We start from the raw sequence: 15315 nt of genomic DNA on the forward strand, positions 1-15315 counted from the left end.
CTAGATCAGGTTGCTCAGGGCCTCGTCCAATCTGGCCTTGAACATCTCCAGGGATGGAGCATCCACCACCTCTCTGGGCAACCTGTTCCAGTGTTCTACAACTCTCATGGTAAAAAATTTTTTCCTAATATCCAACCTGAATCTACCTCCCTCTATTTTAAAACCATTACCCCTTGTCCTATCACAACAGGCCCTCCTGAACAGCCTCTCCCCATCTTTCCTGTAGGCCCCCTTAAGGTACTGGAAGACCGCTATAAGGTCACCCCGGAGCCTCCTCTTCTCCAGGCTGAACAGCCCCAACTCTTTCAGCCTGTCCTCATAGGAAAGGTGCTCCAGCCCTCTTATCATCTTCGTGGCCCTCCTCTGGACCCTCTCCAACTGGTCCATGTCCTTCTTATGTTGGGGGCTCCAGAACTGGACGCAGTACTCCAGGTGAGGTCTCACGAGGGCAGAGTAGAGGGGAAGAATCACCTCTCTCGACCTGCTGGCCACGCTCCTCTTGATGCAGCCCAGGACGCGGTTGGCCTTCTGGGCCGCAAGAGCACATTGCCGGCTCATATTGAGCTTCTCGTCCACCAGTACTCCCAAGTCCTTCTCCTCAGGGCTGCTCTCGATCCATTCTCCGCCCAGTCTGTATTTATGCCTGGGATTGCCACGACCCAGATGTAGGACCTTGCATTTGGCCTGGTTGAACTTCATGAGGTTGGTACGGGCCCACCTCTCCAGCCTGTCGAGGTCCCTCTGGATGGCATCCCTCCCTTCCAGCGTGTCGACGGCACCACACAGCTTGGTGTCATCGGCGAACTTGCTGAGGGTGCACTCCATGCCACTGTCCACGTCACCGACAAAGATGTTGAAGAGGGCCGAGCCCAACACGGACCCCTGAGGGACGCCACTCGTGACCGGTCTCCACTTGGACGTCGAGCCGTTGACCACTACTCTCTGAGTGCGGCCATTGAGCCAATTCCTTATCCACCGAGTGGTCCATCCATCAAACCCATAATGCTGAGTGAAGGCAGTCGTTCGAAGGAATTTTTGCTGCTGAAAGTTCCTGCAAAAAGCTGCTTTGTTTTTGATGAAGACGAGGAGGCAGGAAGGGTGAATACAGGTAGCTTTAAGCTGTCTTGTGTTTCTGGCTTGGCCTTGAAGTTCCTTGTTCACCTTGAGAGGCAGGATGTTTTCACAGTATACTCTGGCCATACCCACTAGGTCAAGAGTCTGGGACTTGGGCACAGAAATTGTCCCCAGGGAGTTGCTTCTGTTTATTTCAAGGCCTCGTTTCCCTGATAGGACATCAGAACTAGGAAGCAAGAAACAGGCCAGGCACTTGAACTTAAGGTATTCTGTATTACTTTTAACTAAGAACTTTTTTGAGTAGACTGGATATGACTAAAATGCCCAGAAAAAGGCCAAAGGCTAATTTACATTTTAGGTAAATGCATTTGGTTGTGAGACTATTTTTTTCTGTTGTCCTGTTACAATAGACTAAGTCATGCCTACGGTTCCACCGACTGCTTATGATGGCAAAGTCTAGCCTGATTTCTGAAGTGCAAAGATGAAAGTAATCTTGCATTTTCCACTTCTATCACAGAGCCTGCCTATCTCAAAGAAGTGTAGTGATGAATTAGGTGAAGCTTTCAGGTGATCCTGTGGTAAGGATCGCTTCAGAAAACATCCTTGCATGAATTCAGCTTTAACTGACCAGGCCTGTAATGTGTATGTATTTGACCTCCGAGAATGCAACAGTCACTAGACTTAAAGAGTATTTTCTCATCTAACAGATCTTTTATGACACTATTTTCATTATTATAAGGCTGTGTCAGATCTCCCTGATGTCTTGTAGCTGCTCTGCTGCCACCATCCGCCCTACAGCCGCTTCAATTATATTGCTGTAGGACTCTACAGTACTGGATGAGAAAAAAGGAAATGTTTAAAGCACAAGCTGTGCTGTTGCTCCTCCACATGGAAATATCTAACATCTTGTTCTGACCGAAGAGTAACTGCCAGCTGGTGCTACCTTGTCCGTTGCAGCAGGAGAACGGAAGCGTGTAGAGCAGGGGCAGGTAAGGCTCTTTAACTTGCTCAAGACATGAGCAGAGACCGCAAGGTTAGGGACATTGATGTCATCTGCAGTCACATCTTTCTCTTGAGAAATTCTAGGCTTGATGTGCATAATACAACAAACATCTATTCAGTTACACAAGTTGGTGCAAGCTGCACATACACATAAGTCCCAGGGTGATTTAGCAACTCACCGTGCTTTGCAGTTATATCTCCATTTCTTAGTGTACCGTAGCAGAGGATGAAGCATCAGATTTAATGTAGGCATCGAACTGTGGATGCTGAATCCATCCTCTTGGTTTCTGCTTCCTTCCTTGGCTTTGTGAGCTGCTTCAGACATCTGACTTGAACAGATAGCGATCCTCAGACACACTGAAACACCAGCCAGCCAGTGTTCTGCAGTCAGTCTGGAGGCAAGGCCCTTGCTACAATAATAGGCATGAAGGATGGCATCTGCTCCCTGGTCAGAGCTCTCCCTTTCCCTCCTCCTCTCTCTCCTTCTCCTCTCTCCTCTCTCCCCCACCCCTTTATTCTTTCTCTTTCTTCTTAACAGTGAGACCTCTTTTATCTTGCTGTTCAGCTTGCCTCATTTCCCTGTGGAAAGAAGTGAGGACTTATGAAAGTCATAAGCGAAATAAAGGCTTGTGAATGCTATTACATGCCTCTGTAATTAAAATTTGATTATCGTTCCAGTTGTGCCCTCATTAACGGTTATGTAAACACAGATGGATGTGAAGACAAGCAGACACAGAGCTCCCATTATTGTAGATAAATATGAATTACAGGAATCCAGAGAGATGTCTTGCTCTCTGGATCAGGGGCCACATAGGTTAGGCTCCTTAGAAATAGGAGTTGTACAAATAGATGCAAAGGAATCACTGGAACCAAAGAAACACCAGTTTCTTCATATTTGGGCTAGCTAAAGCTGTCGCTCAGCACAGCAGCCATCCCCACAGCGGTTTTCTGTCTTTCCAGGCATTAGGTATTACAAATGTGAACTAGGGAAGGGCAACAAGGCAGCTGCGCTCTTCATGAGGTTGGGGCAGAGCCTGTCAGAGACAGAGCAACTCAAAGGTGTGTTCACCACTCGAAAAAGTTCAACAAAAAATGTTTGTTTGTGATTTTTATCTGCCTTTTGCTGACAGCGCTCCTCCTGCGGCGCGCTGTTAACTACCGCGTCCCTCTGCTGAGCTGGGCTGCGGCGTCGCGTGGCTGAGAGATGAACCGGTGGAGACTGTGGTTCATGTTTGCTGAAGCTAAGAGTATGCCTGCCCTTCAGCCAAGGGTGTGTTTGTAGCTTGTGTAGACATTCCCGAGTGAACTTTAAGCTAGCTAGATGGGGTACAGATAGCAGGTTAGCCATGGCAGCCTGCAGCACGGTAGAGGCACAGCACCCAGCTGGGTTGGCCCACTTCTCCGGTAGATTTTTTAGCCTGCACCGAGCTCTAGGTTTGTTCCAGCAACTTGATAATTAGGTGATCTATTTTAAGGGTAGCTAAAGTGTAACCTCACGAGATGGAGCTGCGTTCTGGCTGGCGTGAGGGCTGGCTCAGGAGGCGGCTGGTTGGTGCTGGCCCCATTGCTCCACTTGAACAGCTTCGGCAGACTCTCATCATGCTCTGAGTCTGAGATTCTGCAGATTGGATTTTGCATATTTTTCTAAATTTTATCTGTTGAGCTCAGTGCTTAGTGTGATGTTTCAAATGTTTTGCTATTTGACAGAAATTTCTGATGCTAGTGCTGTTACAGTAAACATTGCTTTGTTTAAAAAATATTTTTAATTCAATAATCGCATGATAATTAATTTAATAATTTGCAATGAGTGACCTCAAATTGTCATATAATTGCTGTCATGAATGTCATATTAAATCTAAGTTAGATTTTTGTTTGCAATATTTGAGATAATTGACCCAATTTTAATTTTTCTATGTCATTTTCAAGAAAAAAAAAGTTCTTTTGTGAGTGGATTTCTTAGAGGGAATGTACAGATCTGCTTATAGAATCATCTTACAAATACCTACTTAATGACTGTCATTGGGAATTATGTTATTTTCCTGAACATTGCACCATGCAAAAACTTGAAATTGTGCAGAGTTCTCAAGTGTGAAGTATCTGGTGAAATAATACTTTATTTGAAATAAAGGCAGTGTACTCCCTTTATTGATCTTCAATTTTAACTTTGCAATCTAAGACTGACCCATTTAATTGAAGTTTATTTAGGGCATATCCTCACAACCTTTTGTGATCTGAGTAGTCCTATTAATTTATGGCTTACTTTTGTGTTAAAAGGCCTGAAATATCTTTCTTCCGTGTTTTGTTACCTTTATCCAAATGAAGATGTTTTTTGTTTGAGTTGTTTCCCTTTTAGTTTTGTCTGGCAAATAGTGACACTAGTCTGGACCTATCTGCGGGTGTAAGTTATTTTCAGATAGCTAAAGGAATTTACTGTCTCACCTGAAAGAATTTCAGCTTGAAAAATGTGAGTTGTTCAGCATTGTCAAGAAATTCTTCTGTTCCTTGGGTGTGTATGCATGCAAGAAATGCATAGGCTAGCTATGGTGCTGTTTTATGAGTTCCAGTCATATGTATTTGCCTTTTTTCTCTTTATTTGCTGTGATGCCCAAGGATAGAGCTTGCAACGCACCATAGTAAGTAGTTCTGCTAAATAAGCTGTAATTGGTCTGCATATTCTATCTTAAAAATGAGAAGGAAGTACCAAGAAAGTATGACTTATCTGTTCTTAGGAATATCTACCAAGTTCTGGGTCTTTCATATGTTGTCTTCTATCACAAAAATATAGTATGAGAATCAGTGAATCGGGGTTTCTGTACAATGCATGTGAGACTGTTACTTTAGAATAAAGACTCATATGGTTACAATATTACTGAATAAATTGTACACAACATTTGCAGATAAATAGATTTAAACTTCTTTTAATCTATATTGTTCATCCATTTGAGACATCAGTTTTGATCAATATTTGAAATAAGCTTAACTAAATTAGATTTTTAAACGCTTTTTGTGAAGAGCTGACTCATTGCCACAATATGAATCTATTAGCTGCTCACTCAAAGGTGACATAAATGTTTGAATTCTCAGGTCATTAGACAGTATTTAGCCTTGTTGATGTCAATGGAGCTTATTCAGCTACGAAAGAAGAGTCATGTAAATTTTATTTAAGTACTTTTTATACAGTGTAGATTTTAAAAGAAATACAAATCCGAGCCATGCATAGAACTGAGCAGGTGGTTCTGCAACAGAAAACTGAGATAAAACAAGAAACTACAATGTTAGTACTGTTAACTTGTGTTCAAATATTAAACAAAAACATAGGACATAGTCCTAGGAGGTGTCTGGTCAGACAGAAAGGCTGTTCACTGCTGTTGCAGGCAGTGTGCAGCATACTCTCAACATTCTGAGCTCCAACACAAAAGTATTTTAATTTTTCTCAATCCAGCTGTAGGCAGGAAAAATTGTAAGAAAGCTGTGTGAGGATCAGGGCTGAAATGGTGCTGGAGGGAGCACTGATTCGTATCCTGAATTGGAGAAGAGAGGCAAGAGCAATAGGGAAAGGGATGGGGACAGCGGTGCAGATGGTGAAAGCGCTGTTTCCCAAAAATCCATCATTAGATTTGCTTTGCTGTCCTATCAACTGATTTCTCTTGCTTTGCCTTTGCTTTCACTAACAACTCTAAGCTAGATTTAAAGTCCTCTGCAGCTAACAAAAGGTTTTTTTCCTTCTTTGCTAGTTTTTGTTTCTGAGTCATAAGGGAGAGACTAGGTATTTTTTGTCTTCTGCCTGCAGCATCTAACTTGCTCTTCTAAATGAGTTTGATTTAGTGCCTAAGGGTCAATTCAGTCTTCCTGCCAAAAAGCTCACTGGAACCAGAGGTGGGTGGACTTTTCTGATGACCAGTTTTCTTCAAGACAGATGCATGTTTGGTCTTTCCAAATGTATTTGTAATTCAGAGTTGAATTCTGTAAGTAGGAATGATGAACTAAAACACACACAAAGTATTACTGAGGTGTTTCCCTCCAACTATTCCAAAACAAACAGCCTTGACTTTTCAGTGCTAGACTGCTAAGAATGCCTGAAGTAAGGTTTGTGGTTCTTGCAAGAGCAGAAAGGCAATGACTGTCCTCACCGTGAGGCTGAGAGTGTGAGACCCCTTGGGTCTGAATCACTTTCCTTCTTGATTTAGAGAAGAGATCTGAGCTATCCTCTTGTTCTCAGAAATGTGCCTTGCTTGCTGATTTGCAGAACATACCACTGCAGGTGCGTTTCACTCTCCCCACCGAAGCTGTTTTGCTTCATGTAAGCAGTTAAACACTCGCTGGGCTGACGGGAGAAATTCCATAGCTGGTATTTAAAACCTCAGTGCTGTTCTTGGGCTTTCCCTTGCTTCTGCCAACTTATGAAGTGGAGAGGTGATGCCTGTGAGGACAGAAGCAGTCTGGCTGATGGCCGGGGGGAAGGCTTGCTGCAGGTGCATGGTCTGGTGGATGAAATTTTGCACCAGCCCTGCCAGGGGAACAGAGCAGTTCACCCCCAACTGTGCTGGAGACAGGCTGTATAAGCATCCCACTCACCAGGCTTCAGGGCATGAGGGCACGTATTGCCTCTTGCCCGTTTTGTGAATCTGGGTTTGTGTTTCAAATAATGATCCCATAAATGAGAGAGGTTGATGGCCAGGTGCGCCCCTCCAGTTAATTACAGGTCAATAGAAAGTTATTATCATGCAGTCCTGAGACTACAGCAGTTATTTTTCGTTTGACCCCTTAGGCTGAAGCATTGCATCTGAGGCTGGGGAGTATTCATTTAGTTTAGCAGGCTTTCAGTTCCTGCAAGGAGATGGATATCAGTATCAGGAGGGAAATGGAGACATGAAATGAGATTGAGGTGACTGCACATAAGCATTAGATAATATGTTAATTAAAAATGATGAATGAAATAGTTGAAGTATTTTAATGGTAAACTACAGTACAGACTCAGAATGTCCCTTGTAGCGTGGGGCCTGCGAAACTGCGTGAATATCTCTGGCAGCCCGGGTGCGGGGAAGGTACAAGGGGGAGAAGCAGGTACACAGAGAAGAGGAGCTTTTTCATGCCCAATTCAAAGAGGTGAAATTCCTGCTGTCCTTGAACGAATCAGTGTGAGTCAGGCGGGGGAGGAAGCCTCCAGCTAGAAAGAAAAAGGGGAATTTCACAAAACAAACAGCAAAAGACAAAGCTAAAAAAATAATACAGTTACGTATATGTTTTTAAAACATAATGGCTCAGTTAACTGACAACTGCTGGAAAGACTGGCTTCAAATAATTTTCTCTCCAATGTCTGTTTGTGCTGAATATTTAAGAAGAAATGATGCAAGCTAATGATAGTTACAGAAGTGTGACTTGTATGTAAGAGAGCTACTGCCTGGACATCAGAGGTAGGAAACCAGTGCTCTGAAATACTAGGTATGTGAGTGTTTTATGTTAACAACTGCAGAGTCTGATTTTGCAAATCCTAAGCCATATGAGAGTGGAACTACTCTCCGTGAACACAACATATTATATGAGTGTAGCAATATAGATTTAATATGTGTAATTATCAGAGCTTTTCTCTATGTTATAATTTCAAATGTTAGATCAGCATTTTGGCTTTAAACTGTGGAAATATACAGAGAAAATGCATGCACGTCTTGAGGCTGAAATAACCATTGTGTTCTGCTGCAATAAAAATAGATTTTTTTCCTTTTACATCTGTAGCTTTATGACTTTCACTAAAAAAATCAAAACTTTTCTTTTTAAAATCTATTCATAAAACCCTACTCCACATAAGACAGAACACATTAAAGAAAGTCAGTCTTTCTCTTTTTCTCTCCCTCCTCTTTTTTTTTTTTTTCAAGAAGTAACTTAAAATATGTGTGCTGGGTAAGAACGTGTGCTGAAGTTTCATGTTTCAGGTAATCTTCTTTAAAATAATGAGAGTCTAGATTGCATCAGTTAGTTTAAAAACTGCTATGCTATTGGTAGGGACAAAATGGGATTAGAGCCAAAATTTGGCTGTGTTACTGCCAAAGTCTGTATCAGATTTAAGACACATGCTTCTGCAAGCTTCCATGAAGGTTGTGAAAAAAGTTTTAATACAGAGTTGGATTACAGCTCTCAAGCTCAAAACATTGGCCATTACACTACCATCTGAAAAGGCTGCTGTAACACAGAGCACAGGATAGAGCAGATTTCTTACATTTTCTGGACCACAGATGGATTTTGAATGCCTCTTTGTGCCTTGATGGAAGATATATTAACTTCACTAACTGGAATCCACACCTGATCACTTGTGAGCGTGTACGTGTACACATACAGATATCTATCTGTTTAAACCCTTATCATGATTTTCTTTCAAGTGTATCTAAAATCTGCTCTAAGAAATGACATTCTCTAGATGAACTTACAATTGTTTAGAGCGGTAAAGAGCCAGATATTTACTCTCATATGTTGGAATCCTCTGTGAGTTTAAAAGAGAAATTCTGGCGGCTTTTCTTTTCTGTATTGTTGATAGAGAAATGCATTTCAAAACAGACGCCTGTAGCTGTATGACGACGACTGCGTAGTAACCTGTGGATTTTAAACATCAGAATGTTCAAGCCGTGGGCAACTGTGAATATTTTCATAGTTTCTTTTCTACATCTGCTGCAAGGATCCAACTATGAGAATGGATCTGTGAAGGTAGGTGATCTTACTGTCATTCTTAATAATTCGAATTGCCAGAATTACATACATTTAATGTGCAAGGTGGTGATCTTTTTGCTGTTTTGGTGTTTGAGTTTATTTTGTGATGGTTTAGTTGCACAGATGTTTAGCAGCCATAGAGGAAAGGAGGATCTATAAATAAGTTAAATCCATATTTGCTCTTTAATATTTTATGTCTTTTTACTAGTTACTGTTAAGGTACTTGTTGCAAACTTTGTTCTTAAGTTAAGCTTTCAGTATCAGTCATGCAAAATAAAAGAAAAATCTAAACAAAAATGCAAGTCAGAGCATTTAGAATACTTGTTAAATGCACTTCTTAATTTTTGGTATTTAGAACTGCAGGGATTAGTATCCTGGTATTCAAAATTTTCCTCTGAAAACACGTGTTCATCAGTTGTTCACTTGTTTGCCAGAAATCAGAGAAAAGTTTTTCTTTTGTTTTATTAAGAGATGTTATCCAGGACTTTAAAATAAGCAGCAACTAATAATACTAGAGCACGTTGCCTGGGAATTAACCTCTCTTCTGAATATAATACATGCAATAAAATTTAAGCTGAAGCCTCACCTTGAAAGTAGGATTTTTCAGATCTGACTTTCTGCGACAATGTGAGAACATCCAGGACAGTCATTTAGAAAAATCAAAACAAAAACTGGAACAAGTTCCTACATGTGCAGTGTGTCCAAAAATGATTAATTCAGTGTGTGGTCCAGAACAAATTATTTATTTTTCACTAACAGAGCAAAACAAGCTAACACATTTGTTTTCAGTTCAGAAAACCTCCCGCTTGCAAGAGATGACCACACACTAGTCTGTGAACTGCACTGCATGTCGACCCATGTTTTAGAAACGAAATGCTAAGTTCTGTGCTTAATTGCAGACTGCTGTTGCCAGCACAAGAAGTTAGCAGTAGTGAGCGATGTGCACCTCAGGATGACTAATGACTAACCCCTTTGCCTGCTCACCATTCACAAGCTTTTAATTTACAACCTCGACAATCAGTGCTTTGAAGGCATTAGGACCAGAGTCATCAGTCTTGTGTACATTACCTTTATGAACTGCATGACAAATCACTGGTTTCGTACATGTAGGAATCACTTTATTTAATTAAATAATCAGAAAGTGCTTTCTAATATAGAGTACTAACTATCGTATAATTGGCAGTGATGATAATTCTGTCCTCACATGGGACACAAGTTTATTCAACATAATAGTAAACCACTAGTTAGTCTTTAATTAAATTTTGAAACCATATCCACTTTGCCTAGGATAAATGCAAGAGCTTTTCTTGCTAATTTAAACTGGTTTATAGATTATTCACTGTGATAGCATTGTCCATCCAACATATGTACACCTGTAATTATTTCCATTGTAGTTTGGCTACCACTCTCAAGAAGCCAGCCTAGCCACAGAGTATTGTGTATAAACAAATCACTGTTAGTTTCAAAGACTATCCTGAAGGTATTGTGCAGATGACACTAAAAAGGGCTGTGTCCTTTGTCCATGAACTGGCCACTGATTGCCACAAGGAAAAGACTGGTTTTCCACTTGTTCTGTCTCTTTCTGTGTAGACAGAGATTTTCGGCTAAGCTGTTGAGTATTTTTCTTTTGATGTGTTACATAGTATGTTAAATTGCTGGGTTGTTTTAGCATCTATGACCTGTGGGCTTTTGTGTGCATGTATGTAGATATACCCCACAAAAAGTCCTTCACGGTACAGCATTTAATGCTACACAGGATTATGCCTATTCTTACCAATTGCACCTTAAATTGAATTTGCAGAACACAGAAATTATGTATTGCATTCACGTAGCATACCTTATTTTTTTTAAATTCTTTAAGATGAGTGGCAGTATTGCTGGTAATTGCCTGGATAAACAACATAAGGTAATACACAATTAATGAGACCCAAGAAGGGTTAGCCAACAGCAACCTGCTCTCCCCCCATTATATAAGTTCAAGTAGCAGAGCTCTGCCCAGGACACCTGAAGTTTTAAACCTGTTAATGGTTTAAACCATCAGCTGGCGTCAGCACAGTATAATGCAATAGAGTTTCAGAGGGCTAAGGATTTAAATACTCAACTCTCTTCCACAAATATTCTAATTAATGCTGTGAATGTTAAAATCTTATGTACGAGCTTCTGTGATTCAACAAGTATCTCCATTGTGCTTGGCTTGTACCAGACCTTCAGAAACACCAACCTCTTCTGGGTACAGGAGTCCCTTTCTCTGTCATGTGCACACCAAGGCTGGTTGTTTCCTGCTCATCAGGCCCAGCTCCTCCTTCCTTTCTCCATTCCTGACTTCATAGATTTCATAGATTTCTAGGTTGGAAAAGACCTTAGAGATCTTCCAGTTCAACCGTCCCTAATCCCCATTAAACCATATCCCTAAGTAGTGTTCCAGTCCCATTATTTGACCCGTGTTCCCTCACCTCCAGGACTCAGGGTCTCGGTTTCCCTACTGGGCTCCCGTTTGTCCTCTCTGTGTGCTGCCCTCCTTCCCACTTGCTTCCTTCTGGGCGGAGATGTCCTACTTCTCTCTCAAACCCTCAGGAGGTCTGTCCCAGTTCCTCAGAGACAGCTCTACCGGACCGTTTTGCTTTCCTGTCGTGTTTGATCATGATCTTCCCTTCCCTCCTCCATCCCTACCTTCTCGCTTTGTCTCTGGTCAGGACGTCCTGGCTTTCCTTTTCGTGACCCCAGTTTCTAGTTCTGGTCTACCCAGATGCTTTCAGCCTCCTCAGCCAGATCTTGCCCTCTTCCATCAGTATTCATCTCCTTCTCCTTCCACAGGCAAATGTGGCAGCTTCCTTTCCCTGGTTGCCTGACCCCTGCAGCTGAGAATGGACCCTGCGGTGGCCTGCACCCATGTCCTGCTCCACTCCTAGATGGAGCGGGGTCAGCACTAGTCCCATCTGCAGAGCGTCTGGCTGCTAAACCCTGGCACGTCTCTGCTGTTGCTCTCAGAGTTTTTTATGTTTGGGTAGATTTTTGCAGAGATAGTAGTAGACACATCTGGGCCAACAAAGGTTCCTCAGGTGTCAAAACTTCACATCTGTGATCCACAGTGGGGAAGCAGACGTTTGCAAAGACAAGGTTGCCAGAAAATGTTTTTGCACCCATAAAGAAGGAGCTTCACCCTCAGCTGTGATCAAGCCATTTTGACAGAGAAACCAAAAAATTATTAAAATTGTTTTGAGGCAGACATCCGGCACGGAAAGTTTCAGCCTGAGCATCTAAAGCCTGGCAGTGTTATAAACAACTGGAGAACATTCTCATGATGGGAAGCAGTGGGCAGCCTCAGACTGGGGCAGTGCCGATGTGCAGGTGCCAGGCAGGGCTCCCTCGCCAATCCCACACCAAGGCTGGCAGCCAGCCCTCTGCCTCGCAAGCCAGTTGCTTGGTTCAGGATGCCAGCCTGGACAGATGAAGTTCTCAGTGAATAATTAGGTTTCCACATGGGTTTTCTGAAGACAGAGTATTATTTTTTTTTTTTTTTTTTTTTTTCATCAGGAAACACTTAAAAATCTCTTTGTTGAAATTTTGTCCTGACAGTCTCTTACGTTTTGGAACCCCTCAGCTAGGGAACTGCAAACTTTGCTGTCTCTTTTCCTGTCTCTCCCCCACACATTTTTCCTCTCCTAGAGCAACAACAGACATAGGCTACTTTTTCCAGAATTTTAAAATTAGATGTGAAGAGCTACGTCCTATATTCATCAGAGCCGAGGCGATTTTTTTTGCCAAGAAAAGCCAATGATCTGTCAGAGCTGCTTCTGCCTTCCAACACTAAAACTGCCTCTCTATGAGGCTGCAAGACCTTCATCTCTGGGAATTTGAGTCTCAACACTCCCTGCCCTATTCTGCCCCTCACGTTACTAATAAAGTGTTAGGGGGAAGGCAAGGGAAAGGGACAACTGGTAATGTCCAAGTTATAACAGATTCGCACACTTTCCTTTTTGCAGAGGTCTTCTCCCCGTGATGAACCCTCCTTTGGTTCACTAGAGAGAAACCAAAACTAAACATTGATGATAGGCCTGAGGACTATCATTGAACTAGAAATCTGCTTTCTGATCAGAAGACTGAGGGATTAGATATGTTTAGCCCTGGAGGCAAACATGGCTGCTCTCTGCTACATGCAGTCCTTTTCCACAGCTAAACCTTTTTCACTTCTGTACTAAACATTAATACAGCCTTGAGTGGTCATTTTCGCTCTAGCAGATCTCTGATTGGAAAATCTCGTATTGCCACTGTGAGCTGGACAAAGGTGAAAGTCAATTTCCAAACACAGCTGGTACATATTTTTTGTCCACTGGTGAGGGTGAAATAGCACTTCTCAATGATCCTCAAGCCCTGGACCACCTAAGTAGAGAATTCCTTGCCCTTGGGAAGGCACAGAAACACTGGAGAGCCATCACACCCTGAGCGGAAGTAATCGGGAAGCTCTTTGCATCTCTCCCTTCCTAGAGCCAGCTGCAGTCTGTCTGTCTGTACAATCAAAACAGAGCTCTGCAAAGAAACCTGAGCAGCAGAGCTGGAAGCTTTTGTCTCTGTATTTAACACTGACATTGTTTTTCAGATAGATCTACATAGGTCTCTAATAACTGCTTGCAAATGTTGCCAGTTTCTAGAAAAGAGAGAGTCTCACCAATCTTCCCTCTCATGGGTTATCTTTGTCAAAGGCAGCTCCTGGAAATACAGCAAACTGCTCAACAGCTAGAAAAAAAGGCTAACACTAAAGGTTGTTGGAAAAAATTTCTCTATTTAAACTAGGCTTCTCATCCTCACATCCAGCTTCCTTTCAAAGTTAGCAAACCCTTTAAATAAAGATTATGAAATTGTGGGTTTCAGAAGTGTTTTCTTATCCCAGCTTTGTCATTGCTGCTTTCTGTTCTCTGTAATTACCATCTCTGATAGACACAATGAGCTAAAAAGATGATAAAATGTACTTGCTGCATTCCTACAGAAATTATTGTCTGTGGTTATCCTTCAGGAGTGGCAAGCTGTCAGGGAGGTTGTGAGGAAAGCCGATTTTTTCTGACTTATCTGCTACCGCCTTGACAAGGTACAGTGAAGGATAAGAGAACAATTTGGTATTGTTTTCGTGCCACATGGCATCTGTCCTTGGCTCTTGTCAATTTGGAAAGGAAACTACTAACACACTGCTACTTTACCAAGAGCAGTTCTCGCTCATGAGAAATAGCAAAAAAATCCTTCTCAGCTGCTGTTCCAGTCCTGTCCATCTCAGCTAGGGTTGTAACATCTGAGGAGAGAGCAGAGCTCTGAAAAGTACATCAGGCTGTTCAGATTAATCAGATGCAGCATTTGAGAAATTTATTCTGTTAGTCTGGTGTTTGAAATGAAGACAGCGCTAATTAAACTTTGACATCAGTCGTGGCTCACATCTGAAACTCTGTGAAACCAAAGCAAGGCAGGAAGGCAGATTCAGAGGGCAGTGGAGCAACTTTCTGCTAATTTGTGGTCACAAGGCAACCAAAACAAACGATTAGCTCAGCTTATTGAGTGATGCTTGTTTCTGCCCTGTGTAGCCTACTTGTGCTTTCTCCCTCACAGGCATTTGCATTGTTTCTAACCACTGATGTGGTGGTACCAATGCATGCTCCCACAGGAGGCAAACAGAGAAACTGCCTGTTTGAAAATGGAAAAAAGTCCTGGTGCAAACTCTGGCTTGTGAGACCTCTGCTGTTGTGTCTGCAAATTGTGTTCTGATCACTGCTGTCCGTACTCCACGCTAGAGCTGAGTAAGGTTTACTTGTGTCTTATCTCCTTTGGGAAAAATAAATAAGGTACAGTTGTTGTAGGTGATAACTAATTTATCCTTATTTCCATTAAACCCCTTGTATGGTAGTTTTAATAGTTATCACTAAATGACTGGGATCTGTGTTTCTTTTAGACCTTTCTCTCAGAGGAAGTAAGTCCAGTAACAAAACTGGCCATTGCTGTTTCTTGGGCTTGGCTTTGAGATGTAGTCCCAGGCTTTCCTAAGGGGAAAAAATGATCCAAGATATTTTGCAGCAGGGAAGTAAACTCAATATGATACTTTTCCTGAAGAAACTTTTATACCTTAACAATTCCTTATTCCTCCTGCTATGTGCCAGTCCCTTATCTGTTTCTCTGCTCCCTACCTCCCCAGCATGTTTTGGAAATCTTCATAATCCTTGTTGGGATTTGGGGATCAGGGACAAAATGCTATGTGTCCCCACTACAGCTGCAGAGACCCCATTTGCCTATGGGAAGATCAAGCAGAATTTGCTCTTTTTTTGCTGTCCTTGTGAAAGAGCTACATATGGGCTTCTGCATCAATGAATAGCAGAACAATTGAGCAGGGTATTTCAGTGTGCTTGCATTGAGAAAAATTCAGCTTCCTGAAGGACAACTGCATATTTTTTTCTATTTTTCCCCAAATGTGATTCAGCCAGTGGCAGAACACCATCTAGGGTCCTTGCCGCTTCAGCAGAGCTATACTGAGTACAACGGACGTGCAGCTGAACACATGGCATT

The 15315-nt window shown here is 42.1% G+C and overlaps 1 protein-coding gene across 1 annotated transcript in view; it reads left to right on the forward strand.

Moving 5' to 3' along the window:
* Window positions 1–8682: 8682 nt before the first annotated feature.
* The window catches only part of VEGFD (vascular endothelial growth factor D), a 29708-nt gene continuing 23075 nt past the window's right edge, over window positions 8683–15315 (forward strand). The window contains exon 1 of the mRNA XM_009989649.2: window positions 8683–8772. Coding sequence (XP_009987951.1) covers window positions 8683–8772 — 90 coding nt within the window. The remainder of the gene's footprint in view (window positions 8773–15315) is intronic.

This window comes from Tauraco erythrolophus, chromosome 1 (genome assembly GCF_009769465.1).
Source record: "Tauraco erythrolophus isolate bTauEry1 chromosome 1, bTauEry1.pri, whole genome shotgun sequence".
Taxonomy (NCBI): Eukaryota; Metazoa; Chordata; class Aves; order Musophagiformes; family Musophagidae; genus Tauraco; species Tauraco erythrolophus.